Source organism: Drosophila sulfurigaster, chromosome 2L (assembly GCF_023558435.1).
Source record: "Drosophila sulfurigaster albostrigata strain 15112-1811.04 chromosome 2L, ASM2355843v2, whole genome shotgun sequence".
NCBI lineage: Eukaryota > Metazoa > Arthropoda > Insecta > Diptera > Drosophilidae > Drosophila > Drosophila sulfurigaster.
In genome coordinates this window covers 26,066,911-26,092,266 of record NC_084881.1, presented here as the reverse complement: position 1 = coordinate 26,092,266, position 25,356 = coordinate 26,066,911, and the positions used below count along the sequence as shown (strand labels likewise).

The following is a 25,356-nucleotide window of genomic DNA, read 5'->3' as shown; positions in this document are numbered from 1 at the left end:
CAGCTGATGATTCAAAATACTTCAGTTAAAGTGCATTAAGAATTTAATTGACATAGAGAATGGCTTTTGTTAAGCTATTAGCATTATTAAAGCAAGTCAATTAAGATGGCAAAAACAAATTTGTTGTAAAATAATTTTGAATGAACTAACAGAGTTCATCCTATGATTAATAAAAGGTAATTAATTTAATTCAAAGTTTTCCCTAACAGACTTTAAAGATAAGGATAGGAGTTTATATTCGTATGACGCATTTATCAACTATTCTGTTAGTTATCTAAAATGATGAAATAATTGATTTTACTTTCCTTAAAGTGGTCAATTCCTTTGATTAACTTCTCAAATTGTGCTTACTTGTGTATAATTTAATTTGATAGTATATAATTTAAATACAATATTGATTCTTATAAATATACAGATACAAAATGATATCGAGCCACAACTCGGAGCTCGCTAAATAATTGTAATTAAGAAATAAACAGCATTACTTAACATACCAAAAAATGGAAAGTGAGTCGCCGCAATCGGCTCGCATAGTAAATCGACTACTTAGTGGGCGTGCCTATGGAGCTGTTCAATGAATGATTTAATCGCTCCTCCTCATCCTTGTCCAGGCCCAATGCCATGGTCAGCAGCTTGACCACACAACGCTGCTCATGGACTTCGCCTCCCTTCTCATTTGACGTTATGTCCTTCTCCAGTTTTAGCTTCTCTTCGGCCGCCATCAGAATGCCCTCCTCAATGGTGCTCTCCGAGATCAGGCGATAGATGGTCACAGGACGTTTCTGTCCCATGCGATGACAACGATCCTCAGCCTGCTTATCGTTGTACGGATTAAAGTCGATGTCGTGTATCACACAGGTGTCGGCTGCTGTCAAATTGATGCCAACACCGCCGGCTTTTGTCGACAAGAGAAACACAAAGATTTCGTCATCATCGTTAAAATCGGTGATCAAGTCCTGACGTTCCTTGACAGCTGTGGCGCCATCCAAACGACAGAAACCCCAATTTCGTATCCTCAGATACTCTTCCACAACGTCCAGCATCATGGTGAACTGACTGAAGAGCAGCACACGATGTCCCTCTTCCTTCAGCTTGGGCAGCAACGTATCCAGATATTGAAATTTACCCGAATCGCAGATCAAGTTGGCCGGTATCTTAACATCGTACAATTCCTAGAAAAAAAACAAATTAATCTACTGTCTTTAAATGTAAATAAGTTAACTAACGTATTTGTTGCACAGCTGATACACTTGGAAATCAGACATGACAGCCAACTCCTCGAAGATGTACTGTTCATTTGTCTTCTTGTACAAAGTGGAACGTGCCAGCCGCTTAGAGAATCCACGCAGCTGTTCATCCGTGAAATAGTGACGCATTAGCAGCGGATGATTGGCCATGCGACGCATTTCCATCATGATGGTGACGCCAGCGCGATCGCTGCTGCTGCACACCTCTCCCTTGTTATTCGAATAGTACTCAACGAGGTCCTTATAATGTTGTTTTTGTGACGCGCTCATCGGAACTTTTTCCTGCACCAATGAAATCATTGATTAGCAAACTGTTTGTTATGCATTACTCCTTAATTTACTTACCACATAACTATGTTTTTTGGGTAAATTGTTAAGCACATCGTTCTTCAGTCGTCGCAACACAAATGGTTTCATAATGCGCTTGGCACGCTGAACTTGCGTCTCCTGGAACTGTGACAACTCCTCCTGATCGCCGTCAGTTTTGTTTTTCTACAATAGAAACGCATCATAAATAGCTTGCTTAGATAATAATTGATATAGTGCACACCTTGACAAACAAAGATTTAATGTCTTCAATGCTCTTGGCAAAGAACTTGGGCATCACAAAGCACAGCAAGGAGATCAACTCGAGCAGATTGTTCTGCAGTGGCGTGCCAGTTAAAAGTATGCGCATCTCTGCATTGATGTTGATCAGATTGATGTAACGTTGCGTTGTCATGTTCTTCAGCATATGCGCTTCATCAAATATGACATAGTGCAGCTTGCAAACGCGAAACATTTTCCGTTCCTCGGGCGTAGAGCCAACAATGTGATAGCTGAATAAAACAGAGATCGATTAGCTTAAAAAAAAAACAGTTGGTATAACTAATTATTTACGTGGTAAGCAGCACATCGAAGCCAGTGAACCCATCCTTGGCGAAACGCACGCGCATTCTCCGCCTTTCATCCTGGGATCCATGATACTTTTCAACAACCAAGCTGGGACACCACTTGGCCATCTCAGCCTCCCAGTTGTCCAGGGTGGATGAAGGGACAACGACCAAGTGGGCGCCCTTGCTTAAGCCATTTTCCTTTAGATAGGCGAGAAATGCAATGATTTGTATGGTTTTGCCCAGACCCATTTCATCGGCCAGAATGCCATTCATCTCCTGCTTGTGCATCACAGTCAGCCAATTGAGGCCAATCAGTTGATAATCAGCCAACTGCATGCTAATAAAAGTAACAAGAGATTAGCTAGGAATACAAAAGTATAAAGTAAGGCATATCTTACCTAGAAGTGAGAATCTTTGGCTGCTCCACAATGCTAGAGCCACTTGCTATGGCCGCTTCTAATCGGGTGACCATGCCATTGCATTTGCTTAAAATGGTCGCCACTGTGTTCTGCTTATTAATCAAATCCTGCGCATAGTTAAGTAGATCCGCCGACAGTTTGTTAGCCTCCAGTTTCTGGCGTATATCCGCCCAATCCTTGAACGGTCGCAGCTCAATCAATGCTGTGGCCTTCTTCTCGGACAGCGTTTTAACCGATTGGAGCTCAACAATTGTCGCACTGTTCATAAACTGAAACACTTTCTTCCGCTGTCCGGTCATTTTGGTGGCCATTTCAGTGTCGCTGTCATCGCTGTCGTATACTTGATCCTTCGACTGTTTGACATCATCATCATCCGAGTTTTCGTAGTCCGAATAATTGTTGCTGTTGGATTTGCTGCCATGCGAAGCTTTGCTACTGCTACCATTCGACGTGCCGTGCTTTAGCTTTGGCTTATCCACTGGTCCATTGGCCTTCGGCTTGCAGTGCTCCTTGAGGTAGCGTATGGAAGCCGCCACATCCCAATTTGTTCGCGACAACGCATCCTGTATGGCCTAAAATGGTAATATTTTAAAAATAAGTAATATTATTTAAAGCAGGCAACATTTTCGTTAAACACTTTCAGTTAGCTATACTCAAAATTTGGCATTTCAATTGGCCTATTTCAAATTCTTGACCTGTCGGCCTTTTTAGTATTCACTTTGTAGTAAACGCCACTGTAACTTGCACATTTTGTAACATCATAAAACTAAATAATTTTCTTTATATTAAAAAAGTTGTTTTGATGGCATTCATTTAAAAATAGCAAACAATTACAATTTTAGTTTACCAATATTAAATTCTTGACCTAGGATTCAGCCAGCGCAACATACACATTTTGTATGGACACCACTGTACGGGAACAGCTGTTCAATGATGCCGGGCCCGAATACCATTTATACCGAGAACACATGTATGCGAAGAAGCGCGCGCTCTTCTCCCCACCCCTTCCCGGGTCTATTGGCAAAGAAAACCAACACCAACAGCAACTTGTGTTTGTGTGTGTGTGTAACTTACCATTGTATCATAATGTGGCATTATTTTAGCTGCTGCCATGTAACGCTCTTCTTTTTCCTTCACCGTTAATTGCATTTTGATCTTTTTGGGCGTTTGACAGTCAGCGCTGTCGCTGTCACTGTCAGCCATCACCTGGATACGCTTCTTGCCAGGCACACGTTCTGTAGAAAACACAATTAGTAGTAACACCAGCCAAAGCACACGCACACACACTTAAAAGAAAAAGACACAATGCCTACCAGTTCTCCCCAGGCTTGCTGAGGCAGCTGCTGCATTCTTATTTATGCGAAATTGTCGCAAATCGTTTAAACTGGACTTGGAGACAGTTGGCGCTTGACTTTCTGACATTTCTAGGCAAGGATACTTGCAGCTGCAGTTATACACTATTAATTTAAAATACGTTTTTGAAATAAGTGTAATAGTTTTAATATACAATCTCTCAACTAGCGTAAATTTTCCTACAAGTTTGGATTCGCGAACCAGCGTGACCGCAAGTCATATTTCTAAAATATACTATTTTACTATGAAATTGCATGAAATACACTAAAAAAGACCGTTTTACATTGATGAAAAATAATGCGTTTTAATGGGCGCGAATTTTTGAATTGCTAAACTTTTTCAATGTTTCTGTTTTTTAAACTAAGACTAATTTTAACTAACAAATCAAATATAGTGTTTATTAATATTTAAAAAATTCTTAATCGTCATGAATGGTAAAACTGATAAATTACACTAATTGGGCGACATATGGTAAATACCAAAAAGGTAAAAAGTAATATACCATCAAAGCAAATGTCAGCCCGCCAATAAAATACACTAATGTTATCGGGTTGTGTTTCGGTAGCCCTGTCGGCGTAATCGACGTTTTCGCGACGCCGTTTACAGCAGCCCTCGTTGAATTTTTTCACCAATTTGTGTGTGAGGTTAATATTTATTTCGGTGGTTGCTAACAAACAAAAATTTCAATCTAAACGTTTACAAAATCAAACGGAAGCACAACAATGGCTGGCGGCAATACACCGCGTGTGATACAGGTGACTAATATTGCGCCGCAGGCCACCAAGGACCAAATGCAAACGCTATTTGGCAACATTGGCAAAATCGAAGAAATCCGACTGTACCCCACCATCAGGGATGTCTCCTGCCCCGTCCAGTCGCGCATTTGCTACGTCAAATACACCGAGACGAGTAGTGTGCCAGTCGCTCAACACTTGACGAATACCGTTTTCATCGATCGTGCACTCATCGTTATCCCGGTGCTCGCTATCCCTGAGGAGTATCGTGCCCTGGAGATGCTTAAGAATGGCACCATTGTGCCAGGCCTGCAGAAACCCGATTCTAAATTGCCACCAGAGGTGATCAATCGGATCGAGGGCCAATTGCCGCAGCAAGTGATCAAAACCTACGATCCCAAGCTGGTGGAATTTAATCTGCCCGAATATCCGGCGCTGCCTTCGTTCTACGATGCTCGCAAGATTGAGGAGATCAGGCGCACCATAATTGTGTGCGATGTGCGCAACGAATGGCGCCTCGACGACCTTATGGAGTGCTTTCAACGTGCCGGCGAAGTGAAGTACGCACGCTGGGCCGAGAAGGATAACAAGACCTTTTGCATGATTGAGTTCTGTGAACAGACGAGCGTCATTCACGCTCTTCGGCTGCAGGGACAGGAGTTCAAGGGTGGTCACCTCAGTGTATACCATTCCACGTACTCCATTACTAAGCCCGAGGCGAAATCCAATGAAGCCGCACAGGCAGAGATTGAGGAGGCCATGACCATTGTGAAGGAGGCACAAAGCATGATTTCAGCGGCCATTGATCCCGTCATTGGCATGCTGGCCAAGGACAAGCGACGACGTTCCCGTTCACGCTCCCGTTCGCGCGAGCGTCGCACCAGCAGTCGCAGCCGATCGCATCGCTCCAGCTCTCGGCGACGACGTCGTTCAGGCTCCCGGGAGCGACGCAGTGTCTCCAGATCGCGACGCTCGCGTTCGCGTGGCAAGCACTCCTCCAGATCGCGTAGCAAACGCTCGCGTTCCCGCCATCGTCGTAGCAGCTCACGATCCAGACGCTCCCGCTCCAGAGGTGGAAAGCATTCGCGTTCGTCACGCTCTCGCGGCAAGCGTTCCCGATCACGTCATCGTCGCAGCAACTCACGCTCCAGACGCTCCCGCTCGCATGGCGTTGGAGGTGGCAGCGGAGCCGGAGAAGGAAGAGGGGGCGGCAGCAGTGGAAATGGCAAACGATCTAGATCACGTGAGCGCAGCAAGAAATCGCATCGTGCACGTTCGCCACGATCGCGCAGCAAACGCAGCTCGCCATCGCCGCCGCCAGTGAGCAGCAGCAGCAAATCTCGCTCAAGCCGCAGCAAAGATATTGCACCAATATCATCCAGCACCAAGTCATCGTCGTCATCCTCGTCGCGACGTCGTTCCCGGACACCCGAGTCATCGTCACGCAAGCTGAAGGCAATCAGCGAGGATAACAACGAGTCAAAAGCGAGTTCCCGTAAATCTGTGAGCGTTGAGAAGTCGGATAACATGGATATATCCAATTCACCTTAGAAAGATAGAGAGATCAACTATTCAGAGAGATTTTGATATAAAATACACTTCAAAACGAAACTAATCTTACTTTTGCTTTTTATCTGAAATCGAAAAGAATTCGATTGGATTTTGTATTCGCTGATCTGTAGTTCCAAGTAAAAAGTTCATATTTCAAAATTCAGCATTTATTTCCTCCCTCTATTGTTTATTTAAGTTAAGAAGCATTACAACAACATACAATACTAAAATTGTTAGCCTAAGTTCGTAAACTTTGTGACTGTTTCAATCGAGGACTTACCTTGCAGATTAAAAACACTCAAACTAAATTTCGCTGAAAGGCAGTTTTTAAATGCAAAAGGGAATGAAAAGTGAAACTAACTGAAAGTTGCACGTTAACTTCAAATTCGATAGCTTAAAATTAAAACTGGATCAGCTAAGCTATCGATATCGATTAACAAAGCAACTGATCTTGGCTTACGATTAAAGTGCCGATAATTAATGTTGATTGCCGATAAGTATAAGGCCGCTTTACAATGGTGTTTTAGTGAGATACAGCCGCGAAATATTTTGTATATTACAAGTCATACATATTATGTATAATATATTAATGGATATAAACATTGGTATTTCGCACTGTGCACGAAACAGCTGTTGTAGTTTGTTTTGGGGCCAGTCGCTATAGAGCTTTGTGCCGCCAAAAGAGCTTTTTTGCTGAGCGCAGCCATGATACAATTATAGAAGGTAGTCTCGTCGGAAAAAGCACAACCTCTATAATCATACCAATGAGTGCGAGTGAAAGAGTCTCAGCACAGCAGTGTGAGCGAGACGACAATGAAATGCGCATTAACCCTTAGACGATGATATCAATATTTACATATTTTGAAGCCGATACTAATGTCTCCTTGACATATTTTTAAAATATAAATTGTTTATGAACAATATTAATAATATATATGAGAATTCTCTAATTCTCTAAATGTTTTAATTCTATCCGTGTCTACGGCATACATTGCAAAATGTCATTTTGCACAAGGGTTAATTGCAGAAAAAAAATTCGTCCGCAGACAACCTCTTGCGTCGAAAAACGAATGCGTACTGACGAAAGCTTTTGCCGACGAGACTACCTTCTATAATTGTATCATGAGCGCAGCCGGTTGGAGGCGGAGCTTTCGCTCTCTTCACTCTACAAAATGCCGACCGGCTGCAAAATATTTTTGAGTTGTCATCGAACGTTCACCGCTTGCACTTGTGGCGCAAGAAAGAGAGGAATACAGAAAGAAAGAGTTACTGCCGTGAATTTTATATAGATATCAGTTTTATTTTTATATTGTACGTTAAACAATTAAGATTTTAATTTGTGCAAAATGTCCGCAGTTACTAAAGGTTTGTCTGTTTGTTATTGTATTTTATGTGTTTGTCCCAATTCTGCGATACATCATCATCAAGCCAAAGTGAACTTTGGACTTGTTGACGTCTTATCTGCCTCTCTGTCTCTCCTGTTGCCCCCTAGTGCTTTTAACAGTAACGAATGGGAATGTGATGGGCAAGGGGGGAGCGACTGTGTACTTTGGACCTGTTGAATGAAAATCAAGATTTGCCTAATTTAAATAATCATATCGTGTATATTATATGCTTATGTACTATGTGCTTATCTCTTGTGCTCTTCAGGCATCTACATTGTGGCCGCAAAGCGAACGGCCTTTGGCACCTTCGGCGGTGCTCTGAAGAACGTCAACCAGACGCAGCTCCAGACGACAGCAGCGAAAGCAGCACTGGATGCAGCGGGACTCAAGGGAGAGCAGGTGGACACCGTCATCGTGGGCAATGTGATTGCGGTAAGTCTTGGGATTGTAATCACTATAACATAGATTACAAAAATTTAATATAGATTTCTAATATTTTATGATTTTGACGGGTAATGTCGAAGTAGATAACGAGTAGCGTATATACATAGTCTTTACTACAAACATACATGATTATGGTTGAAGAAGATAACTTATATATGTAGTTTTAGCTAAAATCATTTAGATTACTAAATAAATAGACTTTGAAATTAGAATTGATATAAATAGTTCTAGTTCGATAAAATGACTTCAATGTAATTAATATGTATAATATTAGTAAATCTTTTCTCTCCACCTTTAGTCTTCCTCCACGGATGGTATCTATGTGCCTCGCCATGTGGGCCTCAACGTTGGCGTGCCCATTGAGAAGCCCGCTCTAGGCATCAATCGCTTGTGCGGCTCAGGTTTCCAGTCCATTGTGAATGGCGCTCAGGATATTCTCGTGGGCGGTGCCAAGGTGGCGCTCACTGGTGGTGTGGAGAGCATGTCCCAAACACCATTTATTGCACGCAACATTCGCTTTGGCACCACTTTGGGAGCCAACTACAATCTGGAGGATGCTTTGTGGGCTGGACTCACTGACACCCACTGCAAGCTGCCCATGGCACTGACAGCTGAGAATCTGGCCGATCAATACAAGATCACCAGGGAGCGTGTGGATGAGTTCTCTCTGCGCTCACAAAAGAACTGGGAAAAGGGACAACAGGAGGGCGCTTTCAATGCTGAAATTGCGCCCATTAAACTGAAGGTCAAGGGAAAGGAAGTGGACTTTGTGATCGATGAGCATCCGCGCCCCAAGACCACCCTCGAGGGTCTGGCCAAGCTGCCCTCGCTGTTCAAGAAGAACGGCGTCGTCACAGCGGGCACAGCTTCCGGCATTTGCGATGGCGCTGCTGCTGTGGTCGTTGCCTCCGAGGAGGCTCTCAAGGAGTACAATCTGAAGCCACTGGCACGTCTGGTCGCCTTCTCCTTTGTGGGCGTCAAGCCCGAGATTATGGGCATTGGCCCCGTGCCCGCTATTCAAAATGTGCTCCGCGTTTCTGGCAAGAAACTGGAAGACATTGACCTGATTGAGGTAACTCTATATGCCCAGTTTCAATAGACTTTAGATTAATGCTTTCAATGATTGTAGATTAACGAAGCCTTTGCTGCTCAAACGTTGGCCTGTGCCGATGCCCTCAAACTGGATACATCCAAACTGAATGTGAACGGTGGCGCCATTGCTTTGGGTCATCCACTCGGTGCCAGCGGCTCCCGCATCACCGGCCACCTTGTGCACGAGTTGCAGTAAGTTTCCCTAGTGATGAAATCTCTTAAATCTTTACTCAATATTTCATATGTCTTTGCAGGCGCAAGAAGTTGAAGTACGGCATTGGTTCCGCTTGTATTGGCGGTGGTCAGGGCATCGCTCTGCTGCTGGAAGCCGTTTAAATTCCAATTTGGATTATGCATTTACGTTTAGATTAGACATTGATTGAAAAATATATATAGCATTATGGACTGATACGATTTTGGATTCATGTGTTTTACAATTTTACTTAAAAAAAACTTTCTTCTAACAGAAAGGTGAGAAATGGTACTTTCCTAAAATGTTTAGTGTAGAATGATGAATAGAAACGATTTTTAGTTTATGGGTTTTACAAATTTATATTTGAAAACATTTTGCAAATCGGAAGTTTTTCATGCGCTTTCTACAAGAAAGACGAAAACTATTCGTACTAAAATTTACATACTCGTATATTATTTCAAAATTGCTAAAATGTTGACATGCAATGAATGGAATTTGTAAAGAATCTCTTAATGCATCTAATATTACAAAAACGTGTGTTGGGATGTTGTTCAGTTCGTTTGGGCGCTGGTCGAGAATAACGCCAGGACACCACTGGCAATGCCAATGGAGAAGATGTAGTTCACGAAAGGCGTTGCATTCTTCAGCAGGAAGAAGCTGATGAAGATGATGATGGCCAGGTAGATGGCGTTGTTGTAGAAGATCGAGTATGTGGTGGCCTCGTAGTCGGCAACCTCATTCTTCTTCCACAGGATGCGCTCATCCTTCTCCTTGCGAGTGACCTTCTTATCATCTCCCAGCTGGCGGTTAACCTCACGGGTAACGGCTTCTTCGCGGCGTGCAGCAATCTTGTGCTTCAGCTGGAACTTGATGTTCTTGTAGGCTGTGGCCATCAGATAGGTGCTGGCTGCGGTCACCAGGACAAACAGAATGGAGCTGGGCAGCAGATCCATGTTGTGGATGCGCCAGAAGAGCCCTAGACAACAAACATTTCATTCATTAACTTGACAACGTGTCACTATTTTGGTGTAACTTACAAATTGGCAGCGCGGAGACGATGAAAGCGTTGCCATAAAATATCGTCGCCGATTTTGTGCTGACATTGCGACTGAAATCCTGCAGCAGCAGCTCTTCCTCCTTGGTAAAACCAGATGATTGCACTTTTTGTTGCTTGCCAGAGCCCATTTTTAGTGAGTTTGTGTGTTTTATTATGTGAAAACGGCCAGTGAAAGTTACAGCTACAACTCCTCAGCCTCAGCGACTACGACGAAGAATAAGAGTAAAGCGTACACGAAGGCAATCGAATCGGCAAAGTGACAGCCGCTGTTGTGACGTGTCAAAACGTCAAAAACCAGAGTGACCGTACCTTACACCTCAAAATATGCGAAGATTTTAGCCAAAGGGTCTTAACAATTGGCGCAAATATTTAAACAGTTTTCATTGCACAAGCAATGCTTAATTGTGTTATAGTTTTATTTTTCTAATATAAGGCAAATATTAATGTAAAATCACGAAATATTCTCCACTCTCTTTATGGCGTGATTTAAATATATTTTAATTGGAGAAATAAAAAAAATGCAGGTGTTGTTTAACAAAATGCATTAAAAAATAAAAGAACTAAGCTAAAAAACAATTATTGTTCTTTATCAATAATATTAACTCTGTTATATCTTTTCATAATAATAACTTTAAAATAAATTAAAAATTGTAATCATTTGAGTACAAAGAAGTACTAGACAATCAAAGAACCAGCTCCGCTTGTGAATTGCTCTCCCAATCGATAGCAAGAATCGATTACTCAAAGTCAACAGAGGCGCAACAGGTTCTGTAACAGCTGTTTTCGCTTAAACATTTTGAATACTAAGGTAATTTAAAGAGTAAATAATTATTGGCATGCATCCATACATTAATAAAATCTATTTTAAATACACGCACTTACTAACATGACAAATTGGTAGCTCGAAAAAAAACGAATTAACCTCTTCAGCTTGTCTTCAATAAGATCGCGTCCAAAGGTCACTTGCACCTCAACATGATTTTCAAATTGTATATTTTCAAGCATAAGGATGATGCGTTCCAAGCTCTTGAACCTGGTGCCCCGTGCTGTGGCAACTAGCAGGCAAATGTCCACAGCTACTAAGTTGACAACGGTGCAAGTTGATGATAAGACAGGAATTGCAACGTTGACAATGAACCGGCCACCGGTCAACGGACTCAACTTGGAATTGCTACGCGATATTCATCAGTCCATTGAAGAAATTGAGGGCAACAAGAGCCGCGGTCTCATTTTGACATCTGTAAGGTGTTCAATTTGTTTATTAGCAATTATACATTACAACTATTCAACTTGCAGTCAAATCCCACAATCTTCTCCGCCGGCTTGGACATCTTCGAGATGTACAAACCGGACAAGGAAAGAATTCGCGCTTTCTGGACCGCTCTTCAAGATGTTTGGCTAGCGCTTTATGGCAGCAGTGTGCCAACTGCAGCAGCCATTAATGTAAATTCATCTAGATATTATATTTGAAGTTCATATATTCAATACGCTTTTCTTTACAGGGACATTCGCCAGCTGGTGGCTGTTTGCTGGCCACATCTTGCGAATATCGTGTCATGCTGCCCAAATACACAATTGGCTTGAACGAAACCAAACTGGGCATTGTCGCACCCAAATGGTTCATGTCCACGTTTGAGAGCGTCTTGCCGCGTCGTCTCGCTGAGCGAGCCTTGAACCAGGGACGCATGTTTACCACCGAGGAAGCACTAGCAGTCGGCTTGGTCGATGAAGTAGCCAACAGCAAAGAAGAGGCGATAGCCAAGTGTGCCCAGTTTATTGGCACATTTGCCAAAGTTAATCCCTTGGCCCGCGCTCTAACCAAGCAACAGCTCAGGGCTGAAGAGTTGAGACAGTTGGAGGATGAACGCGTGCAGGATTTGGAAAAGTTTATCTTCTTTGTTAATCAACCAGCCGTTCAAAAGGGACTGGGCATTTATTTGGAAAGTCTGAAAAAGAAGGCCACAAAGTGAAAAGGTGCTTTCAATAAAATTTTTAAATTTTGTATACACATTTGCAATAAACTTGAGTCTGAAAATTTACATGGGTTTATTTGTCAAAACCAGAAGTTGGGCACACCTTTTGATGCGTGATCAAAGCATGATATACAAGTGATATGGAAGTTGTTTTTACACATTAGCGCCACTCTGACGTCACGACTGTCAACCGCATAGAGTTTTTGTGACGTACTCATTAGTTATTTGAAATGCACACACGAGCTTACCTTATATTTTGTGTATCATGTGATCAACAGTCTCAAAAATGTTGCGCAGCCAAACAAAACTTTTCGCATTGGGCAGGCGCCAATTATGCAGATCGATGTCCAAGTCCTGCGACTTGACCCTGGTTGAGGTGGATGATAAGACGGGCATTGCAACGCTTACAATGAATAAACCTCCCGTCAACAGTTGCAACCTGGATATGATGCGTGCCTTAAAAGACTCGATGAAACAGATTGAAGGCAATAAGAGTCGAGGAATAATCTTGACATCGGTAAGCTTAAGTTTATTTACATTTGGCAGTTTTTTTTTTATCAGAGTTGTTATCTTTGACAGTCCAACAATAAAGTGTTCTCCTCGGGCTTGGATCTAAATGAATTACGGCATCCAGAACAAGAACGCTTAGTGGCTTTTTGGAGGGGAATTGCAGGAAATGTGGCTAACACTGTATTTAAGCAATCTGCCCACTGCAGCGGCCATTAATGTAAGTTCACATCCCATTTAAAGAAAGTTACTGATTGGCAAGCTCTTATCCACAGGGTCACGCTTTGGCTGTTGGTTGTGTGATGGCTTCAGCTTGTGAATATCGGGTTATGTTGCCGGGCTTTACAATAGGCATTCATGCCACTAAATTTGGCTATGTGGTGCCGCCGTTTATAGTCAACAGCTATCTAAGCGTCTTGCCCCGTCCTGTCGTTGAACGCGCTTTGCTGCAGGGAAAGATCTTTAGCACCGAGGAGGCACAACAAATAAATCTTATTGACGAAGTGGCCATCAGCAAGGAACAGGCTTTATCCAAGTGTGCTAGCTTTATTGGCAGCTTTGCGGAAGCGAATCCTGTAGCCAGAGCACTCACCAAACGGCAGCTGCGAGCGGAATTTGCTAGGACATTGCTAGATGAGCCAGAAGCTGAACTAAAAGAGTCTCTGGAGTACATTACTTCACCATTGTTTCAGGATAGCTTGGACGCATATCTTGCAAAACTGAAGAGCAAGAATAAGAAGTAATCTCAGTTGCTTTTTCAAAAATATTGCATTTACTGTGGTAATAATCACAGCATTTAACCAGGGTTGTGGGCAATAGATGGACTTAGTTGATTAGGTGTTTAGGTAACCATATAAGTATGTAATTGGTTTTGTTTTGTTTCTAAATATATAAATTGTTTTGTATTTCATAATATGGCATTTACATTTTTACAAGCGTAACAACTGTGTATTGTTGATATGTTATCAGTGAATTGTTTTGTTTTTATGTAACCATGGCAACTGGTTTTGCATCAAAAATACGTTAAATTACTCGATATGCAACTTTGCCTTCACAATTAATCGATTGCACATTATGATCGATAACTGTGCAACAGGTCGGCATTGTTTACATTTTTCATAACAAATACGCTTCTTATTTGCCATTTATTAACCGCTTTCGGCGTGTATAGAAAAACTTCAAAAGTGTGCTTAAAAAGTGCGTGGAGTACAAAGGTCCATAAACAATAATCATTGCATAAAATTAATCAGTACTTTCGCTGATATAGCACTGAATCCAAAGGTCACTTAAAAGACTTGGACTTTTGAAACAAAATAGGATGCTGCGATCAAAAGTTTTAGGCCTGCTGCCCCGTGCCATGAGTATTAGCAGTAGCAGCAGACAAATGTCTACGGCCACCAAGTTGACCATTGTAGAGGTTAATGATAAGACAGGCATTGCAACACTATCATTAAACCGGCCGACAATAAATGGACTCAATCTACAATTGTTGCAAGATCTGCAGCAATCCATTAAGGATATTGAGAGTAACAAGAGCACGGGACTTATACTAACATCGGTAAGGTATAAATATAGAGCATGTATAGATGTTTCATCACTTGTTGCATTTCTAGGCGAATTCAAAAGTGTTTTCGGCAGGAATTGATATACACGAAATGTACAAGCCCGACAAGGAGCGAGTGCGTCTGCTCTGGACAACACTGCAGGACATTTGGGTCGCCCTCTACGGCAGTAAGGTTCCCACTGCGGCTGCCATTAATGTGAGCTCTACATATTGATATTGACAAGAGTCTCTATCTAAAGTTTACTCATTGACAGGGTCATGCGCCGGCTGGAGGATGCCTGCTGGCCACATCGCTCGAGTATCGCGTCATGCTGCCCAATTTCAGGATTGGTTTCAATGAAACCCAGCTAGGCATGACTGTGCCTATCTTTTGCATATTTAACTACTTGAATGTCCTGCCTCGTCGACTTGCGGAGCGTGCGCTCAATCAGGGACACATGTTCACCACAGAGGAAGCTGTGCAATTGGGCATGGTGGATGATGTGGCCCAGAGCAAGGAAGAGGCGCTGGAGAAGTGTGCTCAGTTCATTGGCTCATTTGCCAAAGTCAATCCTGTGGCACGTTCGCTAACTAAGTTGCAGTTCAGAGCTGCCGATCTGCAGCGATTTGAAAAGGAGCGCCAAAAGGATTTGGACATTTTTATGACGTTCATAAATGATCCACAGATGCAGGAACAACTTGGCGTCTACCTGCAGAATCTGAGCAAAAAAGCAGCCAACTAAAAGGTTATCCCGTCTTTTTTTCGTGTGAAGATATTATTTCCAGCAGTGCATTTATTAATTGAGCTCAATTATTATAAATAAACTTCAATTACGGTTCCGAATTCAGCAGCTCCTGATGAATTTCCTCGGGGAGATTGCTCAGCGCCTTGGTCATCATCTCCATGAACGAGTTAATCTCCAAGATCTTCGCGCGATGTCGTTCGTTTTCCTCCCTGCAAAGCAAAATGTTTGGATTACATGGAATTATAATACAATGTGATCTGGACTCACTTGCTGCGTTTGCGTATTAAGCTGTCGATGAACTCCTTGCTTCTGCTGACCATGCGATCTTCACGCTCTTCCACACGTGCCACATGCGTTGCTTTCATATCAGCGACCAGCTTGAGTACAGCATCTCGATCATCGATGCACTTCCGCAGCTCTTTTGGCACACTCTCCAAATCTTGTTGCGCAAGTTTGTTGGAAAGATAGCGGGAGACAGTGTCGGTCATGTTGTGAGAGAAGTGCTGACAGACATCGCGTAGCTGCAGGAAAAAGACCTGAGCCTCTTCCACAAACCGGGACATTAAGCGAGAGATGCGGCGCTCAAAGTTCAGCGTCGATTCCTGCAGCACACATTTAGAGTAAGCTAATGTTTAAAATATTGTACATATTTCTATTCATGTAAACTTCACCTCCACCGCTTCGTGCAGATGCAGCTCCTGAGCCATCAGACTGTGCCACATGTCATGCAGCGTATCCTCGAATTGCTCGTTGATTTTATCCATGGCTTCGCATAGTTGTAAATGTTCTTCGGAGTTTTCTTCGCACGTTTCTAAGCGACGTAAAGTCGTCGTAGCTTCCTCGAAGCATTTGTCTCTATACTGCAGAAACTCGTCGATCTGCTGCTGGCCGAGAGATTGCAGCTGCTGTTGTCCCTGCTGCAAGCTGCCCGAGAAATCCTTGACCTCCTCGTCGCGCTCACTAAAGCGTGCCAAGCCCAGTTTGTAGATGGCCTGGGTGAGCTCATGCACATCCTTGGTATACTCCTCGGCAAGCTCCTGCGCCTGTGGACCAATCAGCATTAGCACACGTCCATCTTCATCGCCCCGCCACATGGATTCGTACAATTGATGGCCATCAAGGTGCTCCACGAAACTCGATGCCAAGCGCTCGGCCTCGGCGTGCTCGCGTGCCTCGGTTTCACGTGCCTGGATCTCCCTTTCCTGCTTGCCTTCGATCTCTCGCAGCTCGCGACTACGGAAGAGATTGCTTTAGAGAAATCCTAGATATCTAACTTATCATATAACTTACTAGAAGCGCTTTTGTGCCTCTTCCCGCATTTCGTCCTTGATGAAAACATATTCATAGTAATTCAGTTGCGGTAATATAGCAGTAACATACTGCGACAACGGGAAATCAGGCAGCTTGGCAATGGGATTCCCTTCAAGGTTCAGCACCTTTAAGCTGCTCACAAAACGCAAACGTTCAATCTGCAAAACTTTAACATTCAGTCAAAGTTAAAATGCAAATTAAAACCAACTTACGCCATCAAATTTGTCAATCATATTGTTGCCAATGCTGAGAATTACCAATTTGTCGAGTGTCTCCAAGTTTTCGATTTTCTTAATGTGATTGCTGAACAACGATAGGACCTCCAGATTAACGAGCGTCTCCAAGTTCTCAATTCTCGTTATATAATTAAAGCTCAGATTAAGTTCCTTGAGCGCGGTAAGCATTCCAATGTGTTCAATTACTTCTATTTTGTTACAGTTCAGACAGAGCTTGGTTAAATTTGGGAGCACCCAGAGATGATCTATGCGCAATATATCTGCAACAAATAATTTCACTTTAAAACTTTTGCGCCGATAACACCTTTGCTTGGAAGCATCGATAGCTGGTAGATTCTTGAGTACTTTGCAGCACTGCCTAACTAGTGTCTTTGAAAGGTCCAGTGTTTTTTTCTCTGTTTCAAAAACCGCGCCTTCTTTTGTCTAATGCATTTTGCAAATTATTGTGTAGTTATTGTGGAAGTGTTACCATATGCAAATTCTTGCTCACTCCTATTTGAGTGTTTTTATACCCGCTACCCATAGGGTAGAAGGGTATTATAACTTTGTGCCGGCAGGAAATGTATGTAACAGGTAGAAGGAGGCATCTCCGACCCTATAAAGTATATATATTCTTGATCAGCGTCAACAGCCGAGACGATATAGCCATGTCCGTCTGTCCGTCTGTTCGTATGAAACACTGGATCTCAGAGACTATAAGAGATAGAGCTATAATTTTTTTTCGACAGCATTTGTTATGTTTGCACGCAGATCAAGTTTGTTTCAAATTTTTGCCACGCCCACTTCCGCCCCCGCAAATCAAAAAAATCGAATAACAAGCGTAAATTTAAAGCTAGAGTTGCGAATTTTGGTATATACAATAACTACTATAGTAGTTATGATTCCTGAAAATTTGGAAGTTATTAAAGAAATACTTTTGTATGGGCAAAAACGCCTACTTACTAGGGGTCTGAGTTGCTTTGGGTGACAATCTGGTATTTTGGTATTTGGTATTTTGTATTTTGAATGGTGTGCTGTATCGATATACCAAATATACCATTTGGTATATTTTTAGTATTTTTTAAGTATTTTCGGTATATTTTGAAAATAATACCGCAATATTTTGGCCTTATTAAAAATGGGTAGCGGGTATCTCACAGTCGAGCACACTCGACTGTAACTTTCTTACTTGTTTTTTTTTAAGTCCTGATTGTGGTCACACCTGACAGTTAAAATAGCGCGGAGAAAGCTCTTTCTGAAAAAAGTTCTAAAAGTTTTCTAATAATAAATGTATTTGAAATATCATTATCTGCTGTTTATCGTTTTGACGTTTAAAACAATTGAAAAACATCAATGACGCTATATATTCGTTTGACTCACTTTTGAACTCGAGGCGCAGTGTCTTAATTCGTTCCAACACCACAGGTTGCAGTTGATGCAAGCGACGCGTTTCGCCACGTTGTCCTTCCTCCAGATACGCCGACTTGATCATCTGCAGATTAATGATGCCTGGCTCCGGAAAATTGATCTCTTCGAGAAAATCTCGACTCGGCTCCCGGCTTCCATCTTGTGTGCTGCTCGTCTCTTCATCCATGGCGAAATGAAGTGTTGTTGTTGCTGAAGGAAAAGCCGGGCCGGGGAATTGTTGTTGCCGCGGTAACCAACGAATACATGTGGTAAGCACAACACAACATGCTTAGTAACCAAAAAACCGAAGGCGCCTCTCCCAATTTACAATGCGTGCTCCGAGCTAGAACTTGAACCCTGTCGTCGTCTTGAACAGGTGCAAAACTGAGCTTCGTGCGTTGTTCTCACTCTCTCGCTCGCTCTCTCTTACTCTTTGCTCTACGCTTCGTTGTGTTTGTTGACAACGGCCTAAGAGGGGAAGGGGTGTGCGCTTGGTCTAGTTAGGGTTGCGGTTGTTGTGGATATCGGGGCCCAGCAGAGTTGGTAGTTGTTAATGTTTGCTTCTAAAATAGACTTCAGCTCGCGCAATAGATATTGAACACAAAACTCGTTTATACATTTATTAATTGAATTTAAACAAATAATAAAATTAATTTAATATCGCAGAACACGGCTTCGGTTTTAAGTGCGTTTAAGGTAAAAAAAACTTAACGGAAAAATATGTTTTCAATTACCAATTTACAAAAATGATTCAGAGACCGTGTTAACTATAAAGTCAATCGATAAAGTGAACCCTCAAAAAAATAAATGTATGCTAACTTGAGGAGTTACTTCTTCGAATTTTGAGTTCCACCTTAAATCGAAATCGAAAAACAATTTAAAAGAAAACAATTTCATTAAATATACACAGTATATATTTTATTAGTTCGCGTGTGTGGAAATAAAATCAAAAATAAATGAAACGTTAAATGTGTTTCAAGGCTATGGCACAACATTCGAAAAAAAGCCAAAACAAAGCTCGTGACTCAAGTCTTCTGCCTTCCTTACCTCCCCATTCCCAATCTTTTCTTACCCCTCCTCTTTAGCTTCTTCCCACCTTCTCCACATACTCGCATGTGTGTTTGGATTCGCGGCTTTCAGCAGGACTTTCTTTTAATTCAACCTGCGACGATGAATAAATAATAATAATAGTAGCAGTCATAAATCCACGTTTGTAGCTTCTAATTGTTGTTGTGTTTAATGATGTCTTTACGATTGAGGTCGCACTTCTATACAACGAATTTAATTCCTAGTAACAGGGTGTTTTTCTAGACCCTGAAATTTGGTGAATTTAGTTAGAACAGATATGTTAAGCAAACATGTTTAATTTATAAATAATTATTTTTAATATTTTGTTAAGTGTTTAATGCCCTTTAACAAATATTAGTCAAGTTTTTCGTTGGAAGTTTGTTGAATTTAGTTAGAACTATTTTTTAAACAAACATGTTTAATTTATAAATAATTATTTTTAATGATTTGTTAATTGTTTAATGCCTTTTTACATATTTTAGTCAAGTTTCTTGTTGGAAGGTGTTTTTTATTATCTCAATTCTGTATTTATTTAGGGATTATTAAAAACAATGTATTTTTTTAGTGTTCTGCTAGTTTAAAAATAATTCGTATTGGTTTGTCAATTTTCTTATACTTTATTCTTTTTTAGTGAACAAATCTAATTTGATAAAACTTTAAGCAATGAGTTCCCATGTCTAAACTAATTTGATCAGATTAATATATCCTTCAACTTTTATACAAACTTCAGCTAAAATTAAGTTATACTTTTTGCAACCATTTTCTTTAGATACTATATAATAATCAGAACCACCACCAACGCCCTGTACAGAGTGCAACTGCAACTATTGAATTTCCTGTACAATTCTGAAATTTGCATATGACGTTTGAAAGGTCAAGTTGGACGCTCCCATAAAATAAGAAAAGGTGAACAAAGTGCGCAAATTATATAGGGTGTATCTCAATACGTGTTTCGAAATACAATGAAACCGAGTGACCTCATAATATGAATGTTTACCATATCTAATTCTATTTACATTCCATTTATTATACTCCCAATGTTATCCAACCGTCAGTAAACAATTACTCGTCCCGTCGTAATTCAGAACAATGACCTTGATACCTTGGCCTAATATTTCCGAATTCTCAAAGATAATAATGAACAATAGATATTGGTCAAGTTCTTAAATAGTTAAAGCTTCGATTCATAGGAGTTCCCGAATCAATATATTGATTGATAAGTAATAGGTGACATCCGGCAAAACATATGGACTCTGTCTCGCAGCTGTCCCCGTGTCGACAGCTAAACAACGCCCCCGCATATAGCCAATTCAGTTAATTAACTGTTACTTGGTCAGGGCCCAATGATTTGATTCGATTTTAAGTGCTTACATTTGCTGAAATGGCGCTTTTAACAGTGTGTCCCTATGGCATGACGATGAATGCTAGCTCACGAACAATCCACTAATAGACTTTTAACTACATGTTTTCAATTAATGTTTTGGGTCATAAGGAATATTACTTTGAAACATTATTATTGACAGTTAATTAAATGTTAATATACTTCAACATCCTGAATTTCTTAAGAATAATGAATAAGATATCAAATTTATTTTAAGTATGTTTCATTTTTCATTTGATTTTTGATTTCTGAATGATCCTTGAGAACTCTCTTGACTAACTTATATTTTCAAATGTATAATCTTCATAATTTTCCCTTCTCTTTATTTCATCAGTTTCATTTGCCACTAAAAAATATGTGAAAAGCGTTTGCATGCGGATTGTACCATGAATCGATACATTACACTGACCCAACTGGGTGATGGAACCTATGGCACTGTTGTGCTGGGACAGCGTAAGGACACGGGTGAAAAGGTGGCCATCAAGCGTATGAAACGCAAATATTATTCCTGGGAGGAGGCAATGAACCTGCGTGAAGTGAAGGCAAGTCAAGAAGTTTTACTCTGAATAAATTACAAATTAAATATATGTTTTCTTTAATAGTCGCTGAAGAAATTATCGCATCCGAATATTGTAAAACTCAAGGAGGTGATCAGAGAGAACGATACGCTGTATTTTGTGTTTGAATATATGAAGGAGAATCTGTATCAAATGATCAAGGATCGGGACACACATTTGCCAGAACCGGAGCTCAAGAGCATTCTCTTTCAGGTGAGTTCAGGGAATATATCGAAATTGCTTAAAGAAATATATAATAATCTATGCAAACTTTTCAGGTATTGACGGGCTTGGCTTTTATGCATCGTCACGGCTTCTTTCATCGGGATCTCAAGCCGGAGAATCTGCTGTGCTCCGGACCGGAGTTAATCAAGATTGCCGACTTTGGCTTGGCAAGAGAAATACGTTCGCGTCCACCGTTTACGGACTATGTTTCCACGCGCTGGTATCGTGCACCGGAGGTGTTGTTGCATTCCACCAACTACGGCAGCACCATCGATCTCTGGGCCATGGGCTGCATCATGGCCGAGTTGTATACGTTTCGGCCGCTCTTTCCCGGGAGCAGCGAGGTGGATCAACTGTTCAAGATCTGCTCTGTGTTGGGCACGCCAGGCAAAGTAAGTAATCTCTTACTCTTTTAAGCATAATTTGGTAATCTCCTGTACTTTTTGTTAGAGTGATTGGCCGGATGGTTATCGACTGGCTGCCATGATACATTTTCGTTATCCCGATTGCATCAAAGTGCCGCTGAGCAGCGTCGTCAGTCGTTGCAGCCAAACCGGGTTGGATTTGCTTGAGGATCTGCTGGCCTATGATCCAGAGAAGCGACCCACAGCGCAGCAGAGTCTCAAGTATCCGTATTTCCATGCGCTAAAACGCATCTCGCCCACGGCGGCCACCAAGGCGAATGTGAAGCTCAGCTCCAAGTATGGCGGCAGCTCAAATGGAGTTGTTTTACCTCCGACTGTGTCAAATAATGTGCTTCCGGTGCAGGAGAAACTCCACGCCGTGACTGAGCTCATACACCAGAGCAACAACAACAACAATAATAATAATAACAACAATAACAATGTGAATAACAACAACAAGAATCAAGGCAAGGCGCTGTTCAATGGCCAAGTGGACAAGAATGTGAGCATGCCAATGAAGTATCAGCCGAAGCTGAGCTTCCTCGCCAGCAACGAGTTGAGTGGCATGCCACCCACCACAGACTCGAGCGTGGGCAAGGAGTCCATCAACGATATTTATCTCAATCGCAACATTTCGCAGCTGTTTGGTTTGCCAGCTGCTGCTCCAGCGCCCGCAGCAGCTGCCGCTTCTCTGGCTCAGCAGCAGTCACAACAACAACCAGGATTGCATCCGAATGTGTCCTTCAGCAATACCTCGACACGCAATGGCGGCGCCATTTATGTGAATGGCAGCCAGCTGAGCTATGAGACAGCCAACAAGAATGCCAAGAACAACGGACGCCTGGCGTTGCCTCTGGGTGGTTACTATGTGCAGACGCGTCCCAGCCAACTACCGCCCGATTCCAAGGTGTACAACATGTTCTCCAAGGCGCCGCCCAGCATTATTGTGCGTCAGCAGCAGCCACATCAGCAATTGCAACCTCCTTTCGACTCCACTTCGCTGCTGAATGGAGCTGCCTTAAGGCTCTCGGCACGATCGCAGGCGGCACCACCAGAATCTCGTAAAGTGGATGATCTAGATTTGATTCTTGGGTGAGTGAATAATACTAGAGATTAGTTCGTAGAATTTGAAATTCTACTCGCTATTCATATGGTAGAAACAAATTTGTTCAAGCATTCTAAAGTTGTCCTGTCAGTGTGTCTGTCTGTCGGTAATTATGTATTCTTGCATATAAAAGTTAGAGCTACCAAATTTCTTGACTAAAATACTAAACGAATACATAGTTAGTATTTTATGAGAATCAAGATCAGAACGTAATAATTGAGTTTACAATGATAACAACCAAATTTTAAATGATTTCTGACAATTTATAAACTTGGTCTAGCAATATTGCTTGTGAATAAAGAGTATTTTATAGTCGAGCACCCTCGTCTATATTTTTCTTATTTGTTTAGTACTTTACACTATCACATTGTCCTTGTTGTTGTCCCCCTCATCATTTGTCACACAGTTCGAAGCTGAAAACGTCGGCGAAGCGTCAGCGAAATGCCAAATCAAACATATTGCTGGAGGATCTGTTCGGACATTTGTCCATGGACTCGGATGGCAGCGAGGGTAGCAAGTATCCACATACAGTGCCGCCCACGCAGCAGGCGAAGAGTGGACAGACCACAAACTCTTCGCATAATGGAGGACGCGACTTTTTCAACGAGCAGCACTTCAAGCGAGCAGTGGCCAAGAAACGCAGTCCCAGCAGCCTCGAGGTCAACAATGGCAGCCGCACCGATTCGCTTTCCACGTGAGTATCTGGCAACCAGGAGTGCACTCACTTTCACATTCATAATTCATTCATAACTGTGCTTCTTTGAGTGTGTTGTATACGTTTTTTGCTCGTCTATTGTATCCTATTATCCTTGTCTCTTTCTTTTGGTTTTTGGTTTTGTCTCTCTTATAATTTGCTTCTCATTACAACAACAAAAAAACTGTCATTTTGTGCGTGCCCCAGTGAGAACCAAAACGACTCCTCAATCGAAGACGATTGTCGCTTTTGGCCCATAAGGTAAACATCTGTCATCACAGTGTAAAAAATCGTATATTCACGTAGCTATCATATGCATTAGTAGTTGTTGTATTCATTACTCTAATACTCCGCACGCTCACTTTAATCAAGTAGTATAGAATACATATCAATATGTACTGAATTGTGCTGAAGTGGTCATGCGAATATTCCATTGCACTTGCACCACAGGTCTGCCTGCTCTGCAGATTCAACATGGAGGTCAGTCTACAATTGTAGCACTCTTTCCCATTTTAATACTTGCTACTTCAGCATCATTCTTACCCTCTCTAATTTGCCCATCATCAACTGGCTGTGAGTGTTAGACTCTGCAAACGTCCGCTTAGCAATTTGCGCATGTATTAGTGACCTTGCGCACCACATTTACTCGAGAGCTTCTGCCTCAGTCTAGCTTATCTGCTGTCAATGTGCAGGCAATTTTGAATGCTGTGCGGTCCTTTTCTCTCTGCCTGATGCTAGCAGCTCATCGACTTGCAAATAGATGTTTATTAAAAAAAAAAAAATGTGTAGTGCAGAACTGCATTTAGTTAGATAAATCATTTTTAGATGCTAAGATGAGTAGTTTAATTATATGTATAGAAACGTATTTAGTGCATGACTAGTGAATAGCTTAATTACCTAGCTTCTTGCAGAAAATTTTCTAATTATCTTTTCGAATGATTTCAGAGTTCAAAAGCTGCAAAAGGAGAAAGCGGCCACCGCGTTTCCCTGGGACGAGACGAACAAAACGGAGGACGAGAAGCTGACAGCGTGGATGGTCGCCGAGAATGGTAACTTGCATTTGGGTAATCAAGAAGTGTAAGCGTAGAAGTCGGCCGCACTCCCTCTTAGAGCGTACAGTAGAGTATTCGTATTCGTATTCGTATACGTAATAACAGCACCCAGCATCATAACAAAGTTCAACCACAATTCGATTGATTGACCATTGATTGGGTGCACTTTTGCATTCGGAATTCGGAATTCTCAAGGATTATTAACACACGACACACTAATCGGATTTATGAACAAGAAATAGAACAAAAACAACAACATTTCATGCTAATCTCTCATCTGATCTGATATATCTTTCAATTATATGTACATCGTCAGGATCGTTGTTGGAAAACAAGTTTTGAATACGGGATGCAAATAGAGAAGTACTTACTTGTATCGTTAATGTCGTCGTACCTGAAAACCTCGAAAACCTTTTGCGCGTTACGTATACGCCACGTTGCGCGCACTCCCCGCAATTTCTATGTTTTCTGCGAACTGAATGTATCATATAATGTCATCATCTTGTAAATGTAAAAAAAAGTATGTAAGGCCTAAGCTCAATTAGATGTGTTTATGAAATCCATTAATTTTAATGCTGTGATACAAATAAGCTAAAGATTTAAAGGAAATTTGTAAAAGAAAAACCCCCCAAAAAAATGAGAATAATTGTATAATGTTAATGGTTATGATAAGTCCCAAATAAAATTGTGTATGATTGCGAATATAAGACAGTTTTATTACTGCCGCTTAACTATATTTTATGTATATTTATAATTTATTTTAATTTAAGTAATTTAGATTCTAGACTGAGATATATTATTAGATATACATATTTGAA

The 25,356-nt window shown here is 41.6% G+C and overlaps 9 protein-coding genes and 1 long non-coding RNA gene across 18 annotated transcripts; 6 read left to right on the top strand and 4 right to left on the bottom strand.

Annotated features, from left to right (window-relative positions):
* Window positions 1-347: 347 nt before the first annotated feature.
* On the bottom strand, window positions 348-4,114 carry LOC133850250 (SWI/SNF-related matrix-associated actin-dependent regulator of chromatin subfamily A containing DEAD/H box 1 homolog). Its single transcript, XM_062286289.1, has 8 exons — window positions 3,855-4,114; window positions 3,616-3,776; window positions 2,521-3,113; window positions 2,127-2,459; window positions 1,798-2,065; window positions 1,593-1,739; window positions 1,227-1,529; window positions 348-1,172 (listed from the first exon to the last, which is right to left on the bottom strand). Exons 1-8 carry the CDS (start codon window positions 3,961-3,963, stop codon window positions 543-545), a joined length of 2,544 nt encoding a protein of 847 aa, XP_062142273.1. The 5' UTR covers window positions 3,964-4,114; the 3' UTR covers window positions 348-542.
* Window positions 4,115-4,495: 381 nt separating this feature from the next.
* LOC133850253 (probable splicing factor, arginine/serine-rich 7) lies at window positions 4,496-6,487 on the top strand. The gene has a single exon (XM_062286297.1). It carries the CDS (start codon window positions 4,617-4,619, stop codon window positions 6,177-6,179), a length of 1,563 nt encoding a protein of 520 aa, XP_062142281.1. The 5' UTR covers window positions 4,496-4,616; the 3' UTR covers window positions 6,180-6,487.
* Window positions 6,488-7,372: 885 nt separating this feature from the next.
* LOC133835153 (3-ketoacyl-CoA thiolase, mitochondrial) lies at window positions 7,373-9,511 on the top strand. Its single transcript, XM_062265056.1, has 5 exons — window positions 7,373-7,544; window positions 7,830-7,996; window positions 8,307-9,080; window positions 9,138-9,292; window positions 9,355-9,511. Exons 1-5 carry the CDS (start codon window positions 7,526-7,528, stop codon window positions 9,434-9,436), a joined length of 1,197 nt encoding a protein of 398 aa, XP_062121040.1. The 5' UTR covers window positions 7,373-7,525; the 3' UTR covers window positions 9,437-9,511.
* On the bottom strand, window positions 7,459-7,930 carry LOC133835155 (uncharacterized). Its single transcript, XR_009893519.1, has 2 exons — window positions 7,803-7,930; window positions 7,459-7,734 (listed from the first exon to the last, which is right to left on the bottom strand). It is a non-coding gene; the product is annotated as an uncharacterized LOC133835155 (long non-coding RNA).
* A 114-nt stretch (window positions 9,512-9,625) lies between the features above and the next one.
* Window positions 9,626-10,600, bottom strand: LOC133835151 (translocon-associated protein subunit gamma). Its single transcript, XM_062265054.1, has 2 exons — window positions 10,331-10,600; window positions 9,626-10,269 (listed from the first exon to the last, which is right to left on the bottom strand). Exons 1-2 carry the CDS (start codon window positions 10,476-10,478, stop codon window positions 9,845-9,847), a joined length of 573 nt encoding a protein of 190 aa, XP_062121038.1. The 5' UTR covers window positions 10,479-10,600; the 3' UTR covers window positions 9,626-9,844.
* Window positions 10,601-11,058: 458 nt separating this feature from the next.
* LOC133835149 (enoyl-CoA delta isomerase 1, mitochondrial-like) lies at window positions 11,059-12,389 on the top strand. Of its 2 annotated transcripts, none has more exons than XM_062265051.1 (4): window positions 11,059-11,158; window positions 11,353-11,590; window positions 11,647-11,793; window positions 11,853-12,389. In XM_062265051.1, the coding sequence occupies exons 2-4, from the start codon at window positions 11,360-11,362 to the stop codon at window positions 12,318-12,320; spliced, it is 846 nt and encodes a 281-aa protein (XP_062121035.1). In that variant the 5' UTR covers window positions 11,059-11,158; window positions 11,353-11,359; the 3' UTR covers window positions 12,321-12,389. The 2 variants fall into 2 exon arrangements, with proteins under 2 accessions (XP_062121035.1, XP_062121036.1); XM_062265052.1 differs by having other exon boundaries at window positions 11,081-11,158; window positions 11,359-11,590.
* A 65-nt stretch (window positions 12,390-12,454) lies between these two features.
* On the top strand, window positions 12,455-13,743 carry LOC133835150 (enoyl-CoA delta isomerase 1, mitochondrial-like). Its single transcript, XM_062265053.1, is given in 4 exon segments — window positions 12,455-12,840; window positions 12,903-12,986; window positions 12,988-13,050; window positions 13,106-13,743. Coding segments are annotated over 4 exon segments (846 nt in total). The 5' UTR covers window positions 12,455-12,609; the 3' UTR covers window positions 13,574-13,743.
* Window positions 13,744-13,883: 140 nt separating this feature from the next.
* On the top strand, window positions 13,884-15,217 carry LOC133835148 (enoyl-CoA delta isomerase 1, mitochondrial-like). 2 transcript variants are annotated; one of them, XM_062265050.1, is made up of 4 exons: window positions 13,884-14,027; window positions 14,098-14,388; window positions 14,444-14,590; window positions 14,649-15,217. In XM_062265050.1, exons 2-4 carry the CDS (start codon window positions 14,149-14,151, stop codon window positions 15,114-15,116), a joined length of 855 nt encoding a protein of 284 aa, XP_062121034.1. In that variant the 5' UTR covers window positions 13,884-14,027; window positions 14,098-14,148; the 3' UTR covers window positions 15,117-15,217. The 2 variants fall into 2 exon arrangements, with proteins under 2 accessions (XP_062121034.1, XP_062121033.1); XM_062265049.1 differs by having other exon boundaries at window positions 13,916-14,388.
* Window positions 15,118-18,239, bottom strand: LOC133835147 (dynein regulatory complex subunit 3). 2 transcript variants are annotated; one of them, XM_062265046.1, is made up of 6 exons: window positions 18,026-18,239; window positions 16,643-16,926; window positions 16,410-16,588; window positions 15,791-16,352; window positions 15,387-15,721; window positions 15,118-15,328 (listed from the first exon to the last, which is right to left on the bottom strand). In XM_062265046.1, the coding sequence occupies exons 1-6, from the start codon at window positions 18,237-18,239 to the stop codon at window positions 15,205-15,207; spliced, it is 1,698 nt and encodes a 565-aa protein (XP_062121030.1). In that variant the 3' UTR covers window positions 15,118-15,204. The 2 variants fall into 2 exon arrangements, with proteins under 2 accessions (XP_062121030.1, XP_062121031.1); XM_062265047.1 differs by lacking the exon at window positions 18,026-18,239 and adding an exon at window positions 17,136-17,168.
* Window positions 18,188-25,273, top strand: LOC133835145 (serine/threonine-protein kinase dyf-5). Of its 6 annotated transcripts, XM_062265042.1 has the most exons (9): window positions 18,188-18,321; window positions 20,836-21,043; window positions 21,104-21,271; window positions 21,337-21,675; window positions 21,734-22,779; window positions 23,199-23,486; window positions 23,694-23,747; window positions 24,432-24,535; window positions 24,855-25,273. In XM_062265042.1, exons 2-9 carry the CDS (start codon window positions 20,888-20,890, stop codon window positions 24,878-24,880), a joined length of 2,181 nt encoding a protein of 726 aa, XP_062121026.1. In that variant the 5' UTR covers window positions 18,188-18,321; window positions 20,836-20,887; the 3' UTR covers window positions 24,881-25,273. The 6 variants fall into 6 exon arrangements, with proteins under 6 accessions (XP_062121026.1, XP_062121024.1, XP_062121028.1 ...); XM_062265040.1 differs by having other exon boundaries at window positions 24,432-25,273; XM_062265044.1 differs by lacking the exon at window positions 23,694-23,747 and having other exon boundaries at window positions 24,855-25,271.
* Window positions 25,274-25,356: the final 83 nt, after the last annotated feature.

Excerpts from the sequence above, each read along its gene's own strand:
- LOC133850250 (XM_062286289.1), bottom strand. The coding sequence starts at position 3,963 with ATGTCAGAAAGTCAAGCGCCAACTGTCTCCAAGTCCAGTTTAAACGAT. Across the intron at positions 1,530-1,592 it reads CCAAAAAACATAGTTATGTG|GAAAAAGTTCCGATGAGCGC; the intron begins GTAAGTAAATTA and ends TCATTGGTGCAG. Across the intron at positions 1,173-1,226 it reads ATCAGCTGTGCAACAAATAC|GAATTGTACGATGTTAAGAT; the intron begins GTTAGTTAACTT and ends TTTTTTTTCTAG.
- LOC133850253 (XM_062286297.1), top strand. The coding sequence starts at position 4,617 with ATGGCTGGCGGCAATACACCGCGTGTGATACAGGTGACTAATATTGCG.
- LOC133835153 (XM_062265056.1), top strand. Across the intron at positions 7,997-8,306 it reads TCGTGGGCAATGTGATTGCG|TCTTCCTCCACGGATGGTAT; the intron begins GTAAGTCTTGGG and ends CTCCACCTTTAG. Across the intron at positions 9,081-9,137 it reads AAGACATTGACCTGATTGAG|ATTAACGAAGCCTTTGCTGC; the intron begins GTAACTCTATAT and ends CAATGATTGTAG.
- LOC133835151 (XM_062265054.1), bottom strand. The coding sequence starts at position 10,478 with ATGGGCTCTGGCAAGCAACAAAAAGTGCAATCATCTGGTTTTACCAAG. Across the intron at positions 10,270-10,330 it reads CGTCTCCGCGCTGCCAATTT|GGCTCTTCTGGCGCATCCAC; the intron begins GTAAGTTACACC and ends TTTGTTGTCTAG.
- LOC133835149 (XM_062265051.1), top strand. The coding sequence starts at position 11,360 with ATGATGCGTTCCAAGCTCTTGAACCTGGTGCCCCGTGCTGTGGCAACT. Across the intron at positions 11,591-11,646 it reads GCGGTCTCATTTTGACATCT|TCAAATCCCACAATCTTCTC; the intron begins GTAAGGTGTTCA and ends TTCAACTTGCAG. Across the intron at positions 11,794-11,852 it reads CAACTGCAGCAGCCATTAAT|GGACATTCGCCAGCTGGTGG; the intron begins GTAAATTCATCT and ends TTTTCTTTACAG.
- LOC133835148 (XM_062265050.1), top strand. The coding sequence starts at position 14,149 with ATGCTGCGATCAAAAGTTTTAGGCCTGCTGCCCCGTGCCATGAGTATT. Across the intron at positions 14,389-14,443 it reads CGGGACTTATACTAACATCG|GCGAATTCAAAAGTGTTTTC; the intron begins GTAAGGTATAAA and ends TTGCATTTCTAG. Across the intron at positions 14,591-14,648 it reads CCACTGCGGCTGCCATTAAT|GGTCATGCGCCGGCTGGAGG; the intron begins GTGAGCTCTACA and ends ACTCATTGACAG.
- LOC133835147 (XM_062265046.1), bottom strand. The coding sequence starts at position 18,239 with ATGGATGAAGAGACGAGCAGCACACAAGATGGAAGCCGGGAGCCGAGT. Across the intron at positions 16,353-16,409 it reads GAGGCACAAAAGCGCTTCTA|TCGCGAGCTGCGAGAGATCG; the intron begins GTAAGTTATATG and ends TCTCTTCCGTAG. Across the intron at positions 15,329-15,386 it reads TTAATACGCAAACGCAGCAA|GGAGGAAAACGAACGACATC; the intron begins GTGAGTCCAGAT and ends TTTGCTTTGCAG.
- LOC133835145 (XM_062265040.1), top strand. The coding sequence starts at position 20,888 with ATGAATCGATACATTACACTGACCCAACTGGGTGATGGAACCTATGGC. Across the intron at positions 21,044-21,103 it reads TGAACCTGCGTGAAGTGAAG|TCGCTGAAGAAATTATCGCA; the intron begins GCAAGTCAAGAA and ends TTTCTTTAATAG. Across the intron at positions 23,487-23,693 it reads CGCACCGATTCGCTTTCCAC|TGAGAACCAAAACGACTCCT; the intron begins GTGAGTATCTGG and ends TGCGTGCCCCAG.